Source organism: Mustela nigripes, chromosome 4 (assembly GCF_022355385.1).
Source record: "Mustela nigripes isolate SB6536 chromosome 4, MUSNIG.SB6536, whole genome shotgun sequence".
Classification (NCBI taxonomy): Eukaryota; Metazoa; Chordata; class Mammalia; order Carnivora; family Mustelidae; genus Mustela; species Mustela nigripes.
In genome coordinates, this window is record NC_081560.1 from 11811203 (window position 1) to 11826810 (window position 15608).

General features: G+C 47.0%; 1 gene segment (V, D, J or C); it reads right to left on the minus strand.

Annotated features, from left to right (window-relative positions):
- Window positions 1-10347: 10347 nt before the first annotated feature.
- LOC132015505 (T cell receptor beta variable 4-2-like) lies at window positions 10348-11066 on the minus strand. The segment is given in 2 exon segments: window positions 10348-10778; window positions 10889-11066. Coding segments are annotated over 2 exon segments (480 nt in total).
- Between the last annotated feature and the right edge of the window lie 4542 nt (window positions 11067-15608).

The window sequence follows — 15608 nt, forward strand, 5'->3', positions numbered from 1 at the left end:
TAAAGCCTTTGGCGGCTGGATTTCAAAAGAAAAATAACCAACTGGACAATCTATATCCCCAGAATGTGAGTTATTAAACCTTATGAACCAAGAATTTAAAACAAGAATGACAGATAATGACAATCTGCTATATAAACAAGAAGGAAGAAGATGTCTAGCAGGTAAGAATGCATGGGACCAACTTACTGAAGATCTTAACAGTAACATACCTAACATATTTTGCATTGACATTTCCAACTTTTATTATGGGAAAGAATGTTCAAGTCACCTGAAGATAAGATAAATGAGATAAGATAAAAGAAGCCAACGCCTCATATAAATGCTAAGAATTTTTGTCCAGTAGGAGCTTAAATAATTATTAGTTTCCTAAAATACTGACTTTTTCTCAGGAGCTTCCCCCCCACTTATTTTCAAAAAAGCAAGACTTTAGCTAATAAATATACAATCCAGATAAGATCTGGGAAATTGTCTCTTCTGCAAAAACTAGGTGGAATTTCTTAGAGTTTTCAAAATTGTGGAAATCCGAAGCCCTTCCTGAGATTTCTGACCACCCCCAAGGACAATTGTTTTCTTCTAGTCTTCTCTAAAATTGCCACCTCACCTGGCCATGAATCTTTTTTTATTCCTTCAACCAAATCATCTGCATCAGTAATTGGAGAGTTTAGTAGAATTTCCTGAAGATTTGGGATAGCCTACAAAGGAGTCCTATGGTACAGAAGGCAGATCTTTACTCTTTCTCTCCCAACCTTAATCATGATGGCGCCTTCCCAGACTTTCCAGGGTCTCAAGTTCTTCTGCCTTCATTATATAGAACAATGCCATTTCCATTTTTCCTTCCATCTCCAGCAGTTACATCAAAATATTCCCATCAACAATTTTCTCTTCCCTAAGAAATGGGGTGGAAGCTATTAAGACACTAAAATCCCGGTTTTCCTCCATTCAAAATTATGGTTAACTAATTCTTCTTTTTTTTTTTTTTTAAGATTTTATTTACTTACTTGACAGAGAGAGAGAGATTACAAGTAGGCAGAGAGGCAGGCAGAGGCTTCCCCGCTGAGCAGAGAGCTGATGCGGGGCTTTATGCGGGGCTTGATCAAGGACCCTGAGATCATGACCTCAGCCTGAGTGGAAGGCAGAGGCTTAACCCAATGAACCACCCAGGCGCCCCTTCATCCTTATTTCTTGAGCGGAACTCATCTTCATTCAAAGATAGACTTTTCCAAGTTTTCATTTACACTCTCCTTTACTTTTATTGTTATGATTAAATGTGTATGACATAAAACACCATTTTCAAGTCTACGGTGCAATGGCATTAACTACATTCACATTCTGGAGTTGTCATCACGGCCATCCTTCTCTGGAACGCTTCATCTTCCGCATCTGAAACTCTATATCCACGAAACACTAACTCCCACCCCTTCCTCACCCCAGCCCAGGAACCACCCCCTACCTGCTGTACTATTTTCCACAGTGGTCATGCTATCTTATATTCCCATCAATAGTGCAAAAGGGGTCCCATATCTTTACCACCTCCTCAACACTTGCTTTTCTTCCCTTCAGTGTTATTCATGCTACTGGGTACGATGTTCTTGAATTTTTTAAATGAGTGGGAATTTACTGGTGCTGCTATTTTAAGAGCACTGTTTTTCTAATCTCCAGTCTCAAGTCAACATCGGTCTCCAAATTTGGGGCAGGTAGTCTTCATCTATAAAATGTACTCATTGAGGAACCACTCTCCTTGAAGACAAGACAGTCTTTCCTCACACAGATGGGACATTAGAAAAACAACATTCTAGCCTTGGCATCACTAGAGGCTGTTAAGTAAGGATCAGGTGAGTCAGATCATGCCCGGGAGACAAGTCTTTAGGAAGTGAGCACAGGGTATGCGCTAACCCCTGATAATCTCACAGCTCACCTGGAGAGTGGTTCCACAAGAGGTAAAGAGCGCCAACTGAAATTCAACAAGGGGCTTGTTTCAAATTCACAGCTGGTGGGTGAGAAGGAACCAGAAAGGGATCCTGGGCTTCCTTCCGGTTGGAGCAGGGACCTCATGAGCAAGGGGCCACCTCTGCTTTCTGAGCTGAGCGGCTATGGGCATGTAGTCTTGTGGACTCACAGACTGGCAGAGAAGGACAAAGAGGTCTGGTTGGTGCTGGTCCACTTCAGAGTCAAGGGGAAATTCTCTATATGTTTTTGAGATGTGTACACTTCAAGCACATCTCTTCTGGCTTTAACTTCAGCACTATCTGACTAATGAATCAGACTTGGAGTTCAGTCCATGGTCTTGTTGATAGCAGTACTTTGCAAAATGATTTGTTTTCTAAGAACATTCAAAGCTCAGCTTCTTTTCCATTTCTGTGATAGGTATCTGAGCATCTGTGGGTTCCGTCAGAGAAAGCTATATAAGCAAAAGTAGATAGAGGGAAACAAGAGTTGTCTTAATGACAACTCCATGTCAGATGAAGGAATGCTCAGGACCTGGAATTGAAAGGCCCATATCAGGAGTTTCCTTCTGTTTCCTGGACTTACCTGCTCCCAAGAGACAAAAGGCCACAAAACCGAGAAAGCTGGTAGCCATGGCAGGCCAGGGAGTGAGGGAGTATCCCCCAGCTCAATATTCTGATGTTCTTAGGGAAGAGCTGGTAATCTGAGCCTCTGTGCCAGCCAATAGCCAGGTCCTCCTGGGAGGCCAATCTTCCTACAAGTTTTTAAAGCCCAGGATCCCTTCTTATTTGTCTCAACATCAGTCATTCTTCCTTTCCTTCTTTTTTCTACAACAAGGCATTGCTTGGTGGAACGGGTCCAGGGAATAGGCTCACACCCTAGTTTCTCTGATCTTTCTTTGAGGGTAATACTCCTCTATATACTTCCCCTGGGAATCCAACAGGCTCCTTCAAACTTGATCACTGTCTACTTTTCTTTCCAGCTTTGAGGAACTTCCCACCTCCTACAGAAAGCCATATTAGTGTTAAAAAAGAGAAACAGGCCCAAAATGGAGTCATTTATCCCTGAATAGCAAACCAAGACTTAACTAAAGTTTCAGTGTCTCCCAGGAAAGTGCCCATTAACAGTCTCTGAAAATGTCCTGGTCCCCAAGAGGGAGGTCATCTGTATGATAAAAACCCTGCCTTCCCTTGACTTCCAAAGAAAGTGTCCTGTCTTCTGCCCATGTTTTAATTAGATTATTTGGTTTCTTGGTGTTGAGTTGTATAAGTTCTTTATTTGGATACTAAACCCTTTATCAGGTACGTCATTTGCAAATATCTTCTTTTCTTCAGTAGGCTGCCTTTTAGTTATGTTGGTTGTTTCCTTTGCTGTGCAGAACACTGACATTAATTCAAGGAGATACATGCCCCCCGTGACTATCGCAGCATTATTTACAATAGCAAAACCATAGAAGCAGCCCAAGTAGCCATCGACAGATGAATGGGTAAAGAAGATGTGGTATGTATACAATGCAATATCACACTCAGCCATAAAACAGAATAAAATCTTGCCATTTGCAACAACAGGGACGGATCTAGAGAGTATGATGCTAACCAAGTCAGAGAAAGGCAAATACCATATGACCTCACTCCATGTGGAATTTGAGAAACAAAACGGATGAGCAAAGGGAGAAAAGAGAGAGAGAGAGAAAGACAAAGCAAGAAATGGACTCTTTTAAAAAAATGTTTCCACTTCATTTATTTTTAAAGATTTTACTTATTTGTCAGAGATAGAGAACACAAGCAGAAGGAGTGGCAGGCAGAGGGAGAAGCAGGCTCCCTGCTTAGCAGGGAGCCCCATACGCAGGGAGCCCCATACGCAGGACTCGATCCAGGGACCCTGGGATCACAACCTGAGCTGAAGGCAGGTGCTTAACCCACTGAGCCACCCAGGTGCCCCAAGAAACCAATTCTTAACTACAGAGAACAAATAGTTACTGGAAGGGAGGTGGGTGTTCCGGGGAAGGGGAAATCGGTGGAGGGATTAGGAGTCTACTTATCTTGATGAGCACTGAGAAGTGGATCGAACTGTTGAATCACTATATTGTGCACCTGAAACGAATATAACACCATGTTAACTACACTGGAATTAAAATTATTTTTTTAAAAAGGTGTCCTGAGCAGATACTGCCTTGCTTTCTTTTCCTGGCAACTTCCTTGCCTCATGCTTCCTTCTGTGACAACTTTACATTTTGCACAACTCCTTGGAGCACCTCTCTACTTGCTGGATGTGGTGTTGCACCATTCATGAATTGCTTAATAAAGCCAATTCGATCTTCCAATTCACTTGGCTGATTTTGGTTTTTTAACACTAGTATTCTTGTAGTGACCTGAAGATCAGTAACCAATCTGCCTGCTGCAATTACAAAGCTTTTCTAACCCAGTCTCCTTGTAACCCTCAGCTCTTTCTCCCCCTTCCTGCAGCGTCTGTGTCTCACTGGAACCACAGTACCTCCTCTTAATAAATGTTTACATTGCCAGCTGTTAGGAGAAAGTTTCCGGAAATTCCCTGATAACCTAACCCTCATTGTCCCTGGACCCCTCCATTGTTCCTATGCGGTGCTCCCAGCTGAGTGCAGTACTGACCCCAACTTCTCTGAACAACCATATTGACTTCCCTTCCGCACCTTCTGCTTTTTTTTTTCCCAGTGCAAACAAGTAAAGCAACTGGAACTCACATTTCGTATGAGAAAGCTAAAGGGTGTCACTATGTGGGAAAACAGTGTGACACTCTTTATAAAGTGAAATGAGCATTTACCATCAAACCCGGCAATCGCAATACTATTTACCTAAGAGAATTAAAAGTGTATGTCCACACCAAAGACTTGTACCAGAATGCTGCTTCTGGCAGATCTATTCCTAAGAGCCCAAATCTAGAAACAACCCAAGTGTCCATCAACATGTAAATAGATATGCAAAATGTGGTAGAGTCACCCCTCCCCCCAAAATACAACCAATAAAAAAAGAGCAAATTATTGGGGCACCTGGGCAGCTCAGTGGCTGAAAGCCTCTGCCTTTGGCTCAGGTCATGATCCCAGGGTCCTGGGATCCAGCCCCTTATCGGGCTCTCGGCTCAGCAGGGAGCCTGCTTCCTCCTCTCTCTCTGCCTGCCTCTCTGCCTACTTGTGATCTCTGTCTGTCAAATAAATAAAGAACATCTTTGAAAAAAGAGCAAATTATCAATACACATAATAATAAAGATAACAGAAGTATATGTTAGGTGAAAGATGTGGGTCATTAAAAAATGTATGGTTTCGCTTTGGTGAGTGCTGTGAAGTGTGTAAACCTGGTGATTCAGAGACCTGTACCCCTGGGGATAAAAATATATGTTTATAAACAGATGAATGGATCAAGAAGATGTGGTATATATACACAATGGAATACTATGCAGCCATCAAAAGAAATGAAATCTTGCCATTTGCAACAACGTGGATGGAACTAGAGCGTATCATGCTTAGCGAAATAAGTCAAGCAGAGAAAGACAACTATCATATGATCTCCCTGATATGAGGAAGTGGTGATACAACATGGAGGCTTAAGTGGGTAGAAGAAGAATAAATGAAACAAGATGGGATTGGGAGGGAGACAAACCATAAGTGACTCTTAATCTCACAAAACAAACTGAGGGTTGCCGGGGGGAGGGGGTTTGGGAGAAGGGGGTGGGATTATGGACATTGGGGAGGGTATGTGATTTGGTGAGTGCTGTGAAGTGTGTAAACCTGTTGATTCACAGACCTGTACCCCTGGGGATAAAAATATATGTTTATCAAAAATAAAAAATTAAAAAAATATATATATGTTTATAAAAAATAAAAAATTAAAAAAAAAGTGTATGGTTTCATTTACCTGGAATTCAAGAACAAGCAAATCTAATCTCTGATGATTGACATCAGAGCATTGATTGCCAGAGGGATGGATACTGACTAGAAGGGGACTTAACAGCAAGAGGTGATGACGTGTGTCTTGACTGGGCTGGTGTTGCTGGTTTTCCCATTTGACAGAATGTATGTAATTTACATTTATTATTATGCATTTCACTTCATGCAATAAAAAAAATGTATCCCACTATCCAGTCAACAACCATTAATATTTTAGTATCTGTCCAGACAGAATTCTTCTAAAATTACTTATGAACTATACATGTTATCAGATATTCACAGAGTTCCCTAAATTGACCTTACAAAAGAAGATCGAATATTTGTGGATATCCAAAAGGCACTCATTCTGAGCCCTAACATAGGAACAGTGAAGTGCAGCCTTATGCCATGGCCTCATTCCCTACATGTCCCTAGGAAGACCCAGGGTTGTCTATGGTTCCGGAATCATCCTCCACCTCAGACTGAACCCAACAAAGGTAGACTCCTGGAGATTCCCATTTGCTGAGTTGCACCAGGGACCTGTATTTCCTCCCAGCCACCAAGAAAGTGGGCTTTGTATGTTGTTTCCAGGGGTCAGGATTGGGGGAGCGAAGAGCTGCTTGCCACAACATACCTTCCGGTGTCCTGTTCTCTGCTTCTGCACCCCCCAGGGCAGGGCATGTTTACCAACACTGGTGTGCTCAGCCCTTAGTGGTCCCTTGGGGACTAAGGGACAGTGTTCTCAGGCCGTCCTTGCAGGGAGACCCTCCAGCAAACCCCCACCTGGGCCACCATGACCACTGCTCCCAGCACCATTTCTTTTGTTCCCCTTCTATAGCTCTTTGCCCAGATGGAATCCTCTTCCTGCTCAGCCCTCTGAGATGAGACCCAGAGACGAGACACAGGCTGGGTGAACATAAGCCCACTTTATGTCTGTTGTTCAAGTGTAATAATAGCACTCCTTCACTCCCGAAGGGCTCCCCTTTTGGTGATAAATCATGGTCCCCTTAAAAACAGGAGAATGTACATCTTATTTGCATTTTGCATGTTCTCTGCATCGTGTTTCTGTCTCAGCAGCCCCAGCACTCCCTTTCCATAGGGCTCAGCCACTTTCTGGAGAATTCTCAGATTATAGCAGGCTGACTCCCAACCAGGGCAAGCTGACCCTGGGATGGATTCTTCCTCTGACACCCATGGGGTCCCCGCGGTGCACTAACCATACTTTCCATATCTTGAGGTAGGAAATCGTCTGTTCAAAGAATAAATGAGTGAACTAGTAAATGGATGAATAAGTAGGTGTATAACCAATATGATATACTCAACTAGTCTCAAACACTGATACTAACTTATCTTTCTAGTTGAACACTTGAAGTCTACCTGAAAGTATAGTATCTCCCTCATAAAGGGCTTCCTACATCATCTCTTCAGCTTAATTTTCAAGAACTCTTGGGTCTTAGCTCCTGAAAAGTCAGTTCTTTACAAGTTCCTCTATAGCCTTGTCCGGTCACTCACTTGGCCATACTTGTCCCATCCTTAGGGGCCACAGCCACATTCCGTGGTGTCTGACAATGTATCCTCAAGACCACAGTTCCAGGCATCTCTGTGCAACATTTCCTGTTCTGCAAATTAAAGTTAACTTCTGGGGCACACCTGGGTGGCTCTGTTGGTTGAGCACCAGACTCTTGATCTCAGCTCAGGTCTTTGTGTTTTTTGTTTTTTGTTTCTTAAAGATTATATTTATTTATTTAAGAGAGAGGCAGAGAGAGGATCTCAAGCAAGCAGACTCCTCAATGTGTGAGGAGCCCAACGTGGGGTTTGATTTCACAACCCGAGAGCATGATCTGAGCCGAATCAAGAGTTGGTCTGGGCCACCTTGGCTCCCTCAGCTCAGGTCTTGTTCTCACGGTTGTGAGTTCAAGACCTGTGTTGGGCTCCATATTGAGAGTGGATCCTACTTAAAAAAAAAAAAAAAAAAAAAAAAAAGTTAACTTCTGACCTCTGTTCCTGGGAAGCTGCTGCAGAAACATTCCCTCCGGCAGAAAGGGCTGCTGAAAACCTGGGAGCAGAGGAGCCTCCAATTTGTGCAAGGGTGTGGCTCAGTCCCCCATCTGGGCAGCCTGGGGCTTCAAAGCGAGTACGGTCTGTGAGGCAAGCATTTCAGCTGAGAATGGAATCTCCAAAAATATCTGCCTTCTCTGAGGGAACCTTGTTATGGATGGGAATCAGTAAGTCCACTTCCCTTTCTGGGGATTGTCGGTTCCAGAAGAAATACAAATGACCAGAAATGGGGTCACACCTCAGAGCCACACTCTCTCATTGTTGGGAGGTAGTGGCTAGGGCTTTGGCTGATTCCAGGGTCCACGTGTCCTCTGGGAGGAGACAGAGGCCAGGAAGAGAAAAAGGCCGAAGTTCCAAGCTGGCCTTATATAAAGTGGATAGATTAGGAAAGTCCCCACACTCTCAGGGCTCATCTGTTCCCAGGAGACCAGAAGAGGTCACCCAGCAGTCCATGGCAGGGGAGGGGAGGCCTCTCCACATGGGGCATCTGAGTGTAGTAGTCCAGGGAGGAGACCCTCTGATGTCACCGTCTTGGGCAGCACCCCCGGATTCAGGAGCACCCCCACAGGAGGGAGCAGGAGGCCTTAGTCCCGCCATAGACACAAGATGCTCCCAGGTTCAGCCCCCTGTATGCACTGGAGCAGGCAGACCCCCAGGCCCCAAGCAAAATTCTGCGACTGCAGAAGGACCCTTGGAGAAGATCTTCAGACCAGGAAGGCGGGAGATGAAGACTTAAGCAGACTGGCAGGACCCATGTTCCTCCCCAACAGCACAGCAGAGCTACAGTCCAGAGGCACTGACTCTGTGACCCAGAGTTCTGAGCCTGATGATTTGACCCTGGGACTAAAGGGAACAAAGGAAGAAGTCACCCTACAAATGTCAGTGTGGAGAGGAGGCCTCGTGAGGATGGAGACCTGATATGTGGCTGGACATTCCAGTGCAAGGGAAGGAAGGTGGATGGAAATATAAGTACCCAACCCAGGCTCCGAGCAGGTGGAATGAGAGGCCTGTTTGCTGCCTGTGTGGCTTAGAGCAGCTGTTTGCAGATTTGGATCTTGGATCTGGACTAGGGCTTGAGGGTTGGCCTTGAATAGGAAAAAGAGAAATCGAAGAAAGAGAGCTGGGTTATGGAAGAGAAGAACAGGTGAAGACACACACACACATCTGTCTCAAATCCATTTCCCAAAGACGGGGTCTACTACTGTCCTTTGCCGCTGGCTTGGGTCCTGGGGCCTTGCCTGGAAGTCCCTTTCCTGATTCCCCAAAGCTCAGAGCTGACCTGGTGTGGCAACAGGCCTATGGCAGGGGCTCCTTGGTTCCGGAGGAGAGAGGCTCAGAAACCACAGATCTGCAGAGTTGGGAGCCACACACCTCCTTGGAGGGCCCCGCACTTTCCTCTGGTCCCCTGTAGGGATGAGATTGTGGGGTGTGACTTGTGGGGAACCCGTGTTTGTTCGGAGGGTCCCTGTGAAACCTTAAGCCAAACGACCCTATGTATAGCAGGCTACCTTTATTTCATGAAGAAGAGACATAAAAACGGTACTAAATCAAGATGTGTTTATCGTTCAACCAGGTGTCAGAGAAGAGTCACACACGAGTAAGAGGCACCTCAAACTCTGAAGATGGGCCTAGATGGGAGAGTAGCCACATGAACTGCATTGGCAGATGGTATCATGGTCTGAAACTTTGCTCAGGGCTCCCCACAGTCCCTGGAGTGCCCCTTTGAGGAGAGAGGAGGGAGCCTTAGTGACAAGGCAGGCATGTGACTCCCCAGGACACTCAGCCCTTGGGGTCTGATGACCTGGGCAGGACAGAGGGCCTTTACAAGGGGCAAAGCCAGAAAATATGTGGTTCAGAACAGGCAGCCCCAAGGATACAACCCTGCTCTGTAATGGCAGGGAACGTCCCTTCTGACTGCCCGTGGTAAGAAACTATCCAGGGGCAGGGGACTCCATGGCTGAAAATGCAAGATGTGAAGACCTGAGGAATGCAGATTAAAGCCCCAGAAGGAAAAGGAGTCAGGCCTGAAAGTGTCAAAGGCTGCACGGAAGGGAAGGCTGTGTGGATCTGAGTATACCCAGGTGCAGCCCATGGTGACCAGGAGAACACGGATCCACACCTGATGAAGGATGATCCACCTCATCGGCAGGACTGGTGGAGCCACGTGCTGAGGGAGGGAGGTGTTCTGGAAAAGGGCTGAACCTGTTTGGAGCTGGGACCGGGGCTGAGATCCAGGGTCTCACATGCATGGAAGGGTCAGCTGTGCTGTGGCCAGAGTGAAAAGTGTCCCAAGAAGGACTCCCCAGGGCCATGTGCTGCCTGGACACTGCTCAGAAGCTTGAGGCTGGGCCCTCTCTGGCCTGTGTTCAGCTCGGGCAGATTGGACCCAGGCAGAACCAGGACCCAGGCTGTGGGAGTCTGTGCTGTGGACTCAGCATCCACTGAACCTACAGGCAGCAGGAGGCTCTGGGATCTCTGGGGTCCTCTAGGAAATGTTGAGCTGAGCGTTGGTGGCCCCCACAGCTTCCTGGTTTGGAGCCCGGAGGTTTGTGCACAGGGAGAAGTTGAAGGTGCAGGGCTGTGTCCTTGCTGCTGGCACAGAGATACAGGGCGGAGTCCTCGGGCTCCAGGGCTTTTATCTGAAGGTCCAGCTGGGAGTTGTCTGGGCGATCAGGTAAGAACCGACTGGAGGCAGTCGCATTTTCAAAGAGATCCTTGTAATTGTAGGCAAGCATGAGCTTTGGCGGCTTCTGAACACTCTGCTTATACCAGTACATAGCATTATGTCCCAGATGCTGCTTGCACTTTAGGGTCACGCTCCTTGTTGTCCCGCTTACCAGATGTTTTGGAGTCTGGATAACTCCAGGATCCATGGAGACTGTTGAAAGAACAGGACAAAATTCAAACAAAGCCCAGACAGAAGGGTGGTGGTAGGAAGAGGGACTCGGCTTGGGGTGCAGGGAGAGCACAACGGAACCCGAGACGTACCTGCTCCCAAGAGACAGAGAGCCACCCAGTAAGGTAGCCTGCAGCCCATGGTGGAGTCAGGGCCCAGGTGGGCATCCTCTAATTAGGGTGTCCTGGGGAGGGTGCTGGTGCCGGTGCTGGAGGGCTCTGGTGTCCTGGGCTTTGGTTGGTGGTTGGCCTGTGATGTCACTGTCTCTGTAGGTTTCCCCAAACACAGGGTATGTGTCTTCCTCCCCCTTTCACAACTTGTATAGATTCTGGTAGAGCGTGGATTTGCATTGGGTGGGCCGAGCTAATCCTTGGACAGGTGATCTCGTGTATTAGCGACAGTCCTCATTATGTAAACTCTCTCTCTATCCCCATCCTTCCAAGACCCCTCTCAGCAGCAGAGCATTTCTGCCTTGGGGATCTCCTTCCCTACCAGCTCAGGCCTGCAGACATCTCCCAAAAGGTGTTTCCCTCCGTGTCTAAGCTCCATGGAGCACTTTTGCTCAGCTCTGTAGAGGAGAGAAATTGGAGGCTGTGGCGCCAGTGCCCACCATTACAAAGGCAGGACTGTGATGCCAGCCAGGATCCAGGCACTGGGAGGGGGAGCTGAAGGGACAAGGGGCCAGGCATCCTCAGCCCCAGTCCTGAGGGTACAGTGCTTGGCTGGGCTTAGAGCAAACAGGATGCTCAAGAACCACACAAGGCATCCCAAGTAGGAAAAAGGGAAATTCATTTGAGCATGGTTTTAGATCTCAGAGGTACCAGCATCTGGTGCTCCCAACTGACATAAGGATGGAGCCCCATGTCCTGCTCCCCCCTCACCCCTTCCTGCAAATCACTTTCATCCCCCATCCAGCCTCTGAGTAGGCAATAGAGCCACAGCGCCCCCTTGTGGCCCATGGGCACATTTCCCGGATGGCAGGCTTCTAACCAGCTCAGAAGCAGCAGTGCAGAGGATGCTTATCCCTCACCCACCAGAGAGGAGGGGAGGCGGGTCCACGCTTGATGGGTACAGGAGTCAGACCCCTGTGAAGAGCAAAGAAGGAAGTGAAACAGCAAAAAGAGTTGGCAAGAGTGCCGTTCATCCACACTAGGACATTCAATCTCTACTCCTGCTTCTAACATAATAAAGTTTATCGGACTTTCAGTGTGGCCCATAAACAAAAAAATGTAAGGGTCAAGGGGTTAGAATTTAAGCAAAGGAGTTGGATATTCTTCTCCTGTCCAGGTTACGTATATCACGGTCTTCTGATTCACCACAGTTGGAGATATCGCTTTCGTAGACAAGAACCTAAACTTAACCTTAGTGGAAAGGCTAGCATGGTGACTATTATATTTATACTGCTGCACACGCACTGTAGCAAGAAGACAGGGAATAGCCCTTCCCCAATGAAAAAGCAAAAACATGAATAAATAAAATGTTATTGAGTTATTTAGCTCCCGATCAGTAAAAGACCAAGGATTACAAAAAACATTATACTTTCAACTGAAATCCTGAACAAGTGGAAACAAAAGGCTCAGTTGTCCTGCTAACGTAGCTAACATACGGTTTTCCCAAAGAAGGTCTGGGTGAAAGGCGAGTTTAAGTCATCCGAATTAGGGATGTGCCTGAAGAAGGAAAATGATGGAAAGACAATCTAAACCACAGAGAAGAAACAGCGAGGAGACAGAAGGGTAAACATGTACAGAAATTCAGATATGCATTGTCTCTATAAGAGAGTTGTAGCAAATGATGCCTGCAGATCCCAAGACAGCTTGGATGTGGAGCAAAGAGTGAAAAGGAACCCGAAGAGTGAGTGTAAGGAAATCCTCTTTCCTCTTGTTTCTTACCGACCTGCATGCACAGCGTGGAAGTGCAGAAAGCTGAGCAAAGGGCAGGTTCTAGTAGGCTGCACCACTGAGCAGAGTTCAGAAGACACTCGCTTTCAGACCCACTTAGGATGAGAGACACTAGGTCCTCTCTTGTTTCCGAAATCCTGAGCACTTCAGGGAATTTATTGCTGCAGCTGGTAAGTAGAATTCTGTCAGGCTTGTGTGAGCCTAACTGACGACCCGCCCCATCAGGTATATTGGCAGCCTGTACCAGACTGGGATCTGCAGTCAGGGGTTCTAACAGGGGAGAATGGAGCCTCAGGGTCTAGTGAACCTGTGTCCCCCACAGCTTCCTGGCTGGGCAGGGGGTTTATGCACAGGGAGGTAAAGACTTTGCAGGGCTATGTCTAGGCTGCTGGCACAGAAATACACAGCAGTGTCACCTGTCTCCAGGAAGTTGATGTGAAGGTTTAAACGAGTTTTGTCAGGGGATTCAGGTAAGAAGCATCTTGGAACTGTTTCATTTAGAATGAGATCCTTATTGTTGTAGATAAACATGACCTTCAGCAATTTCTGGGAGTCCTGCTTATACCAGTACATGGTATCGTGGCCCAGCTTTTGTTCACATTTTAGGAACTTCTTATTTCCCGTCTGTGCGATGAGGTGTTTTGGAGTCTGGGAAACTGCCGTGTCCAGGGGGGGCTGAGAAGGAAAGGAGCGGAATTCAGACAAGTCCCAGGAGAGAGACAGTGGCTGGACACATGCTGAGCAGGCTTAGAGACCCAACGGGGCATCTTGCCACCTGGACCGAGGACTCACCTGCTCCCAGGAGGCAGAGGACCATACAGCAGAAGAGCGTGGAGCCCATGGTGGAGACAGACACAGTCCTAGCCAAGCATTCTCATCCTCAGTGGTAAGAACTAGGCTGTGGTTCTCCCCGCCCTGACAGGTGCTCTGCCTGTGACGTCATAGCCTAGAATGACTTCCCCATGCTTGGGCTCTCTGTGTATTTCATTGCCCACACTTGTCCCTTTCCATACATTTTACTTTCTCCCCCTTTTAAAGGAGTTTGGAATTTCTGGGGATAGTTTGATGGGACAGCATGTTGCCTCAAGTGTGTATCTCTCCCTCCCTGCATTTTCCCCGATCAGGCCACCTCTACCCTGTCTCCCCGTTCTGACTCCACTCTCCAAGTTGAGCTAGTTTCTCTTCTGTGGATCTTCTGCGTCTTCTTCACAGTAACAGATGATGGTCCCGCTAGGCTTTGGCTCCCTGGAATGTCTGATGTATGCTCATCAGCCCCCCTGACTACTTCAGTTGTGGGCAAGAGACCCCCTGTGGGGTCTGCCGCAAGCAGCAATGGGAGACCATTTAGAATACAGGAATGAATGTTGGGAGCGTGCTCTGTTGATTCGCCGCCTTGACAGGGAACAGACTGCAGACTGATCCCTGTGAGGGCCTCTCTGTCTGAGGGCCAGAGCCATGTGGGGAGCAGTTGGTGGCTCGGGAGTGAGAAGTCGTTATGGCACAGGAACAAAGCAGCTGGAGAGGTGAATGACAGCATGGAAGTTGGGGGGGAAATCAGGGCAGGATGATTTTGCTGTCCTTGAGCTGTCTAAGGTCACCTTCTCTTTTAGTACAAAATTTATAACCAAATGCTCAGCAGAAGGTTTCTCAACCTCAGAGACATTGCCGTATTGGACTGGATAATTCTGTGTTGTGGGGGCTGCTGGGAGCATCCCTGGTCTCTATCCCTCTATCCACTACATGCCTGTAGGGCTCCCTACCCCCAGCTGGGACAATAAAGTATCTCCCACATCCCCCAATTATTCCTGTTGAAAACCCCTGTGGCCTTTGTTCATTCCCACAATTCCCCCACTTTCAGGGTCTGGAAGAGCCACAGCTCCTCCTAGTGGTCAAGGCACACTTCTCAGGTCTCAGTGGCCTCCTGGGCCAGGTAGAGCAGTTGATAAACCCAAGTCAGTAAGAGCTAGGCAGGAGAGCAAGAACCTAGGAGTGCCACAGGGAGGGACACACGCACACACACACAAACTGTGTGGCAACACTAACTGTCAACTGCCGGTTAAACTTCTCCAATGACAGGTGTTTCCTTTATTTCTATTTCTTTAAAGTAAACACAGAGCAAGCACTAGGGAAACCTTAGAAAACCAAATAGAAACATCCACCATCCTTCCTGGAACACTTAGCAAGCTGAACTTGTTCATAGTCGTGGTGCAAATCACACGTAAGACAATATTCTCACTCTCTTGATGCTTATATTCTGATCAGAACCAAAAGAAATGCACTGACTACTCTAGACATATTAAATGGACTTCCACGTGGAAGTCAGGAAATAATCAGTAGGGACGGTCAAAACTATCCTTTGTATGACTTTCCATTTCCTCATGTATAAAATAACAGGCTGAGATAAATAATTTCCAGTGTCTGCCCAGGTTTAACATTGTATGATATTACCAGAGGCTCCCTTAGATGTTTGCTGGGTGAGTGGGCTAATGCATCCAGTTCCCAAGTACCTACCTCATTGCACCCTGCAGCTTATACATGAAGCTTTGCACCCAAAGGGAAGCAGGGAGGAAGGGGATGATCTCATACTCCAAAGACAAAGGGTATATCTGGGAAGACACTTTACCCTGAGAATCACTGCCCATTTATTACCAGTAGCTAGGAAGCCAAGAAGAAAAGGAAGACTGAGGGGGGAGAAGCTTGGAGGACGTCACATGATCTCACTGGTCTGGGGAACAGTGTCTGTGTTCATGGACTGCTGACCTGGAGAGGGTCCCGGTAAAGAGCCAAGGCTTGGGGCCCAAAGTAGGAGTGGTGATTGACTGAAAATGAACACAAAGGAATTTGGGGAGGGAGTAGAAGTGTTTAAGAACTGGATCGTGGTGATAGTTGCACAGTACATTAATATATTTGAACT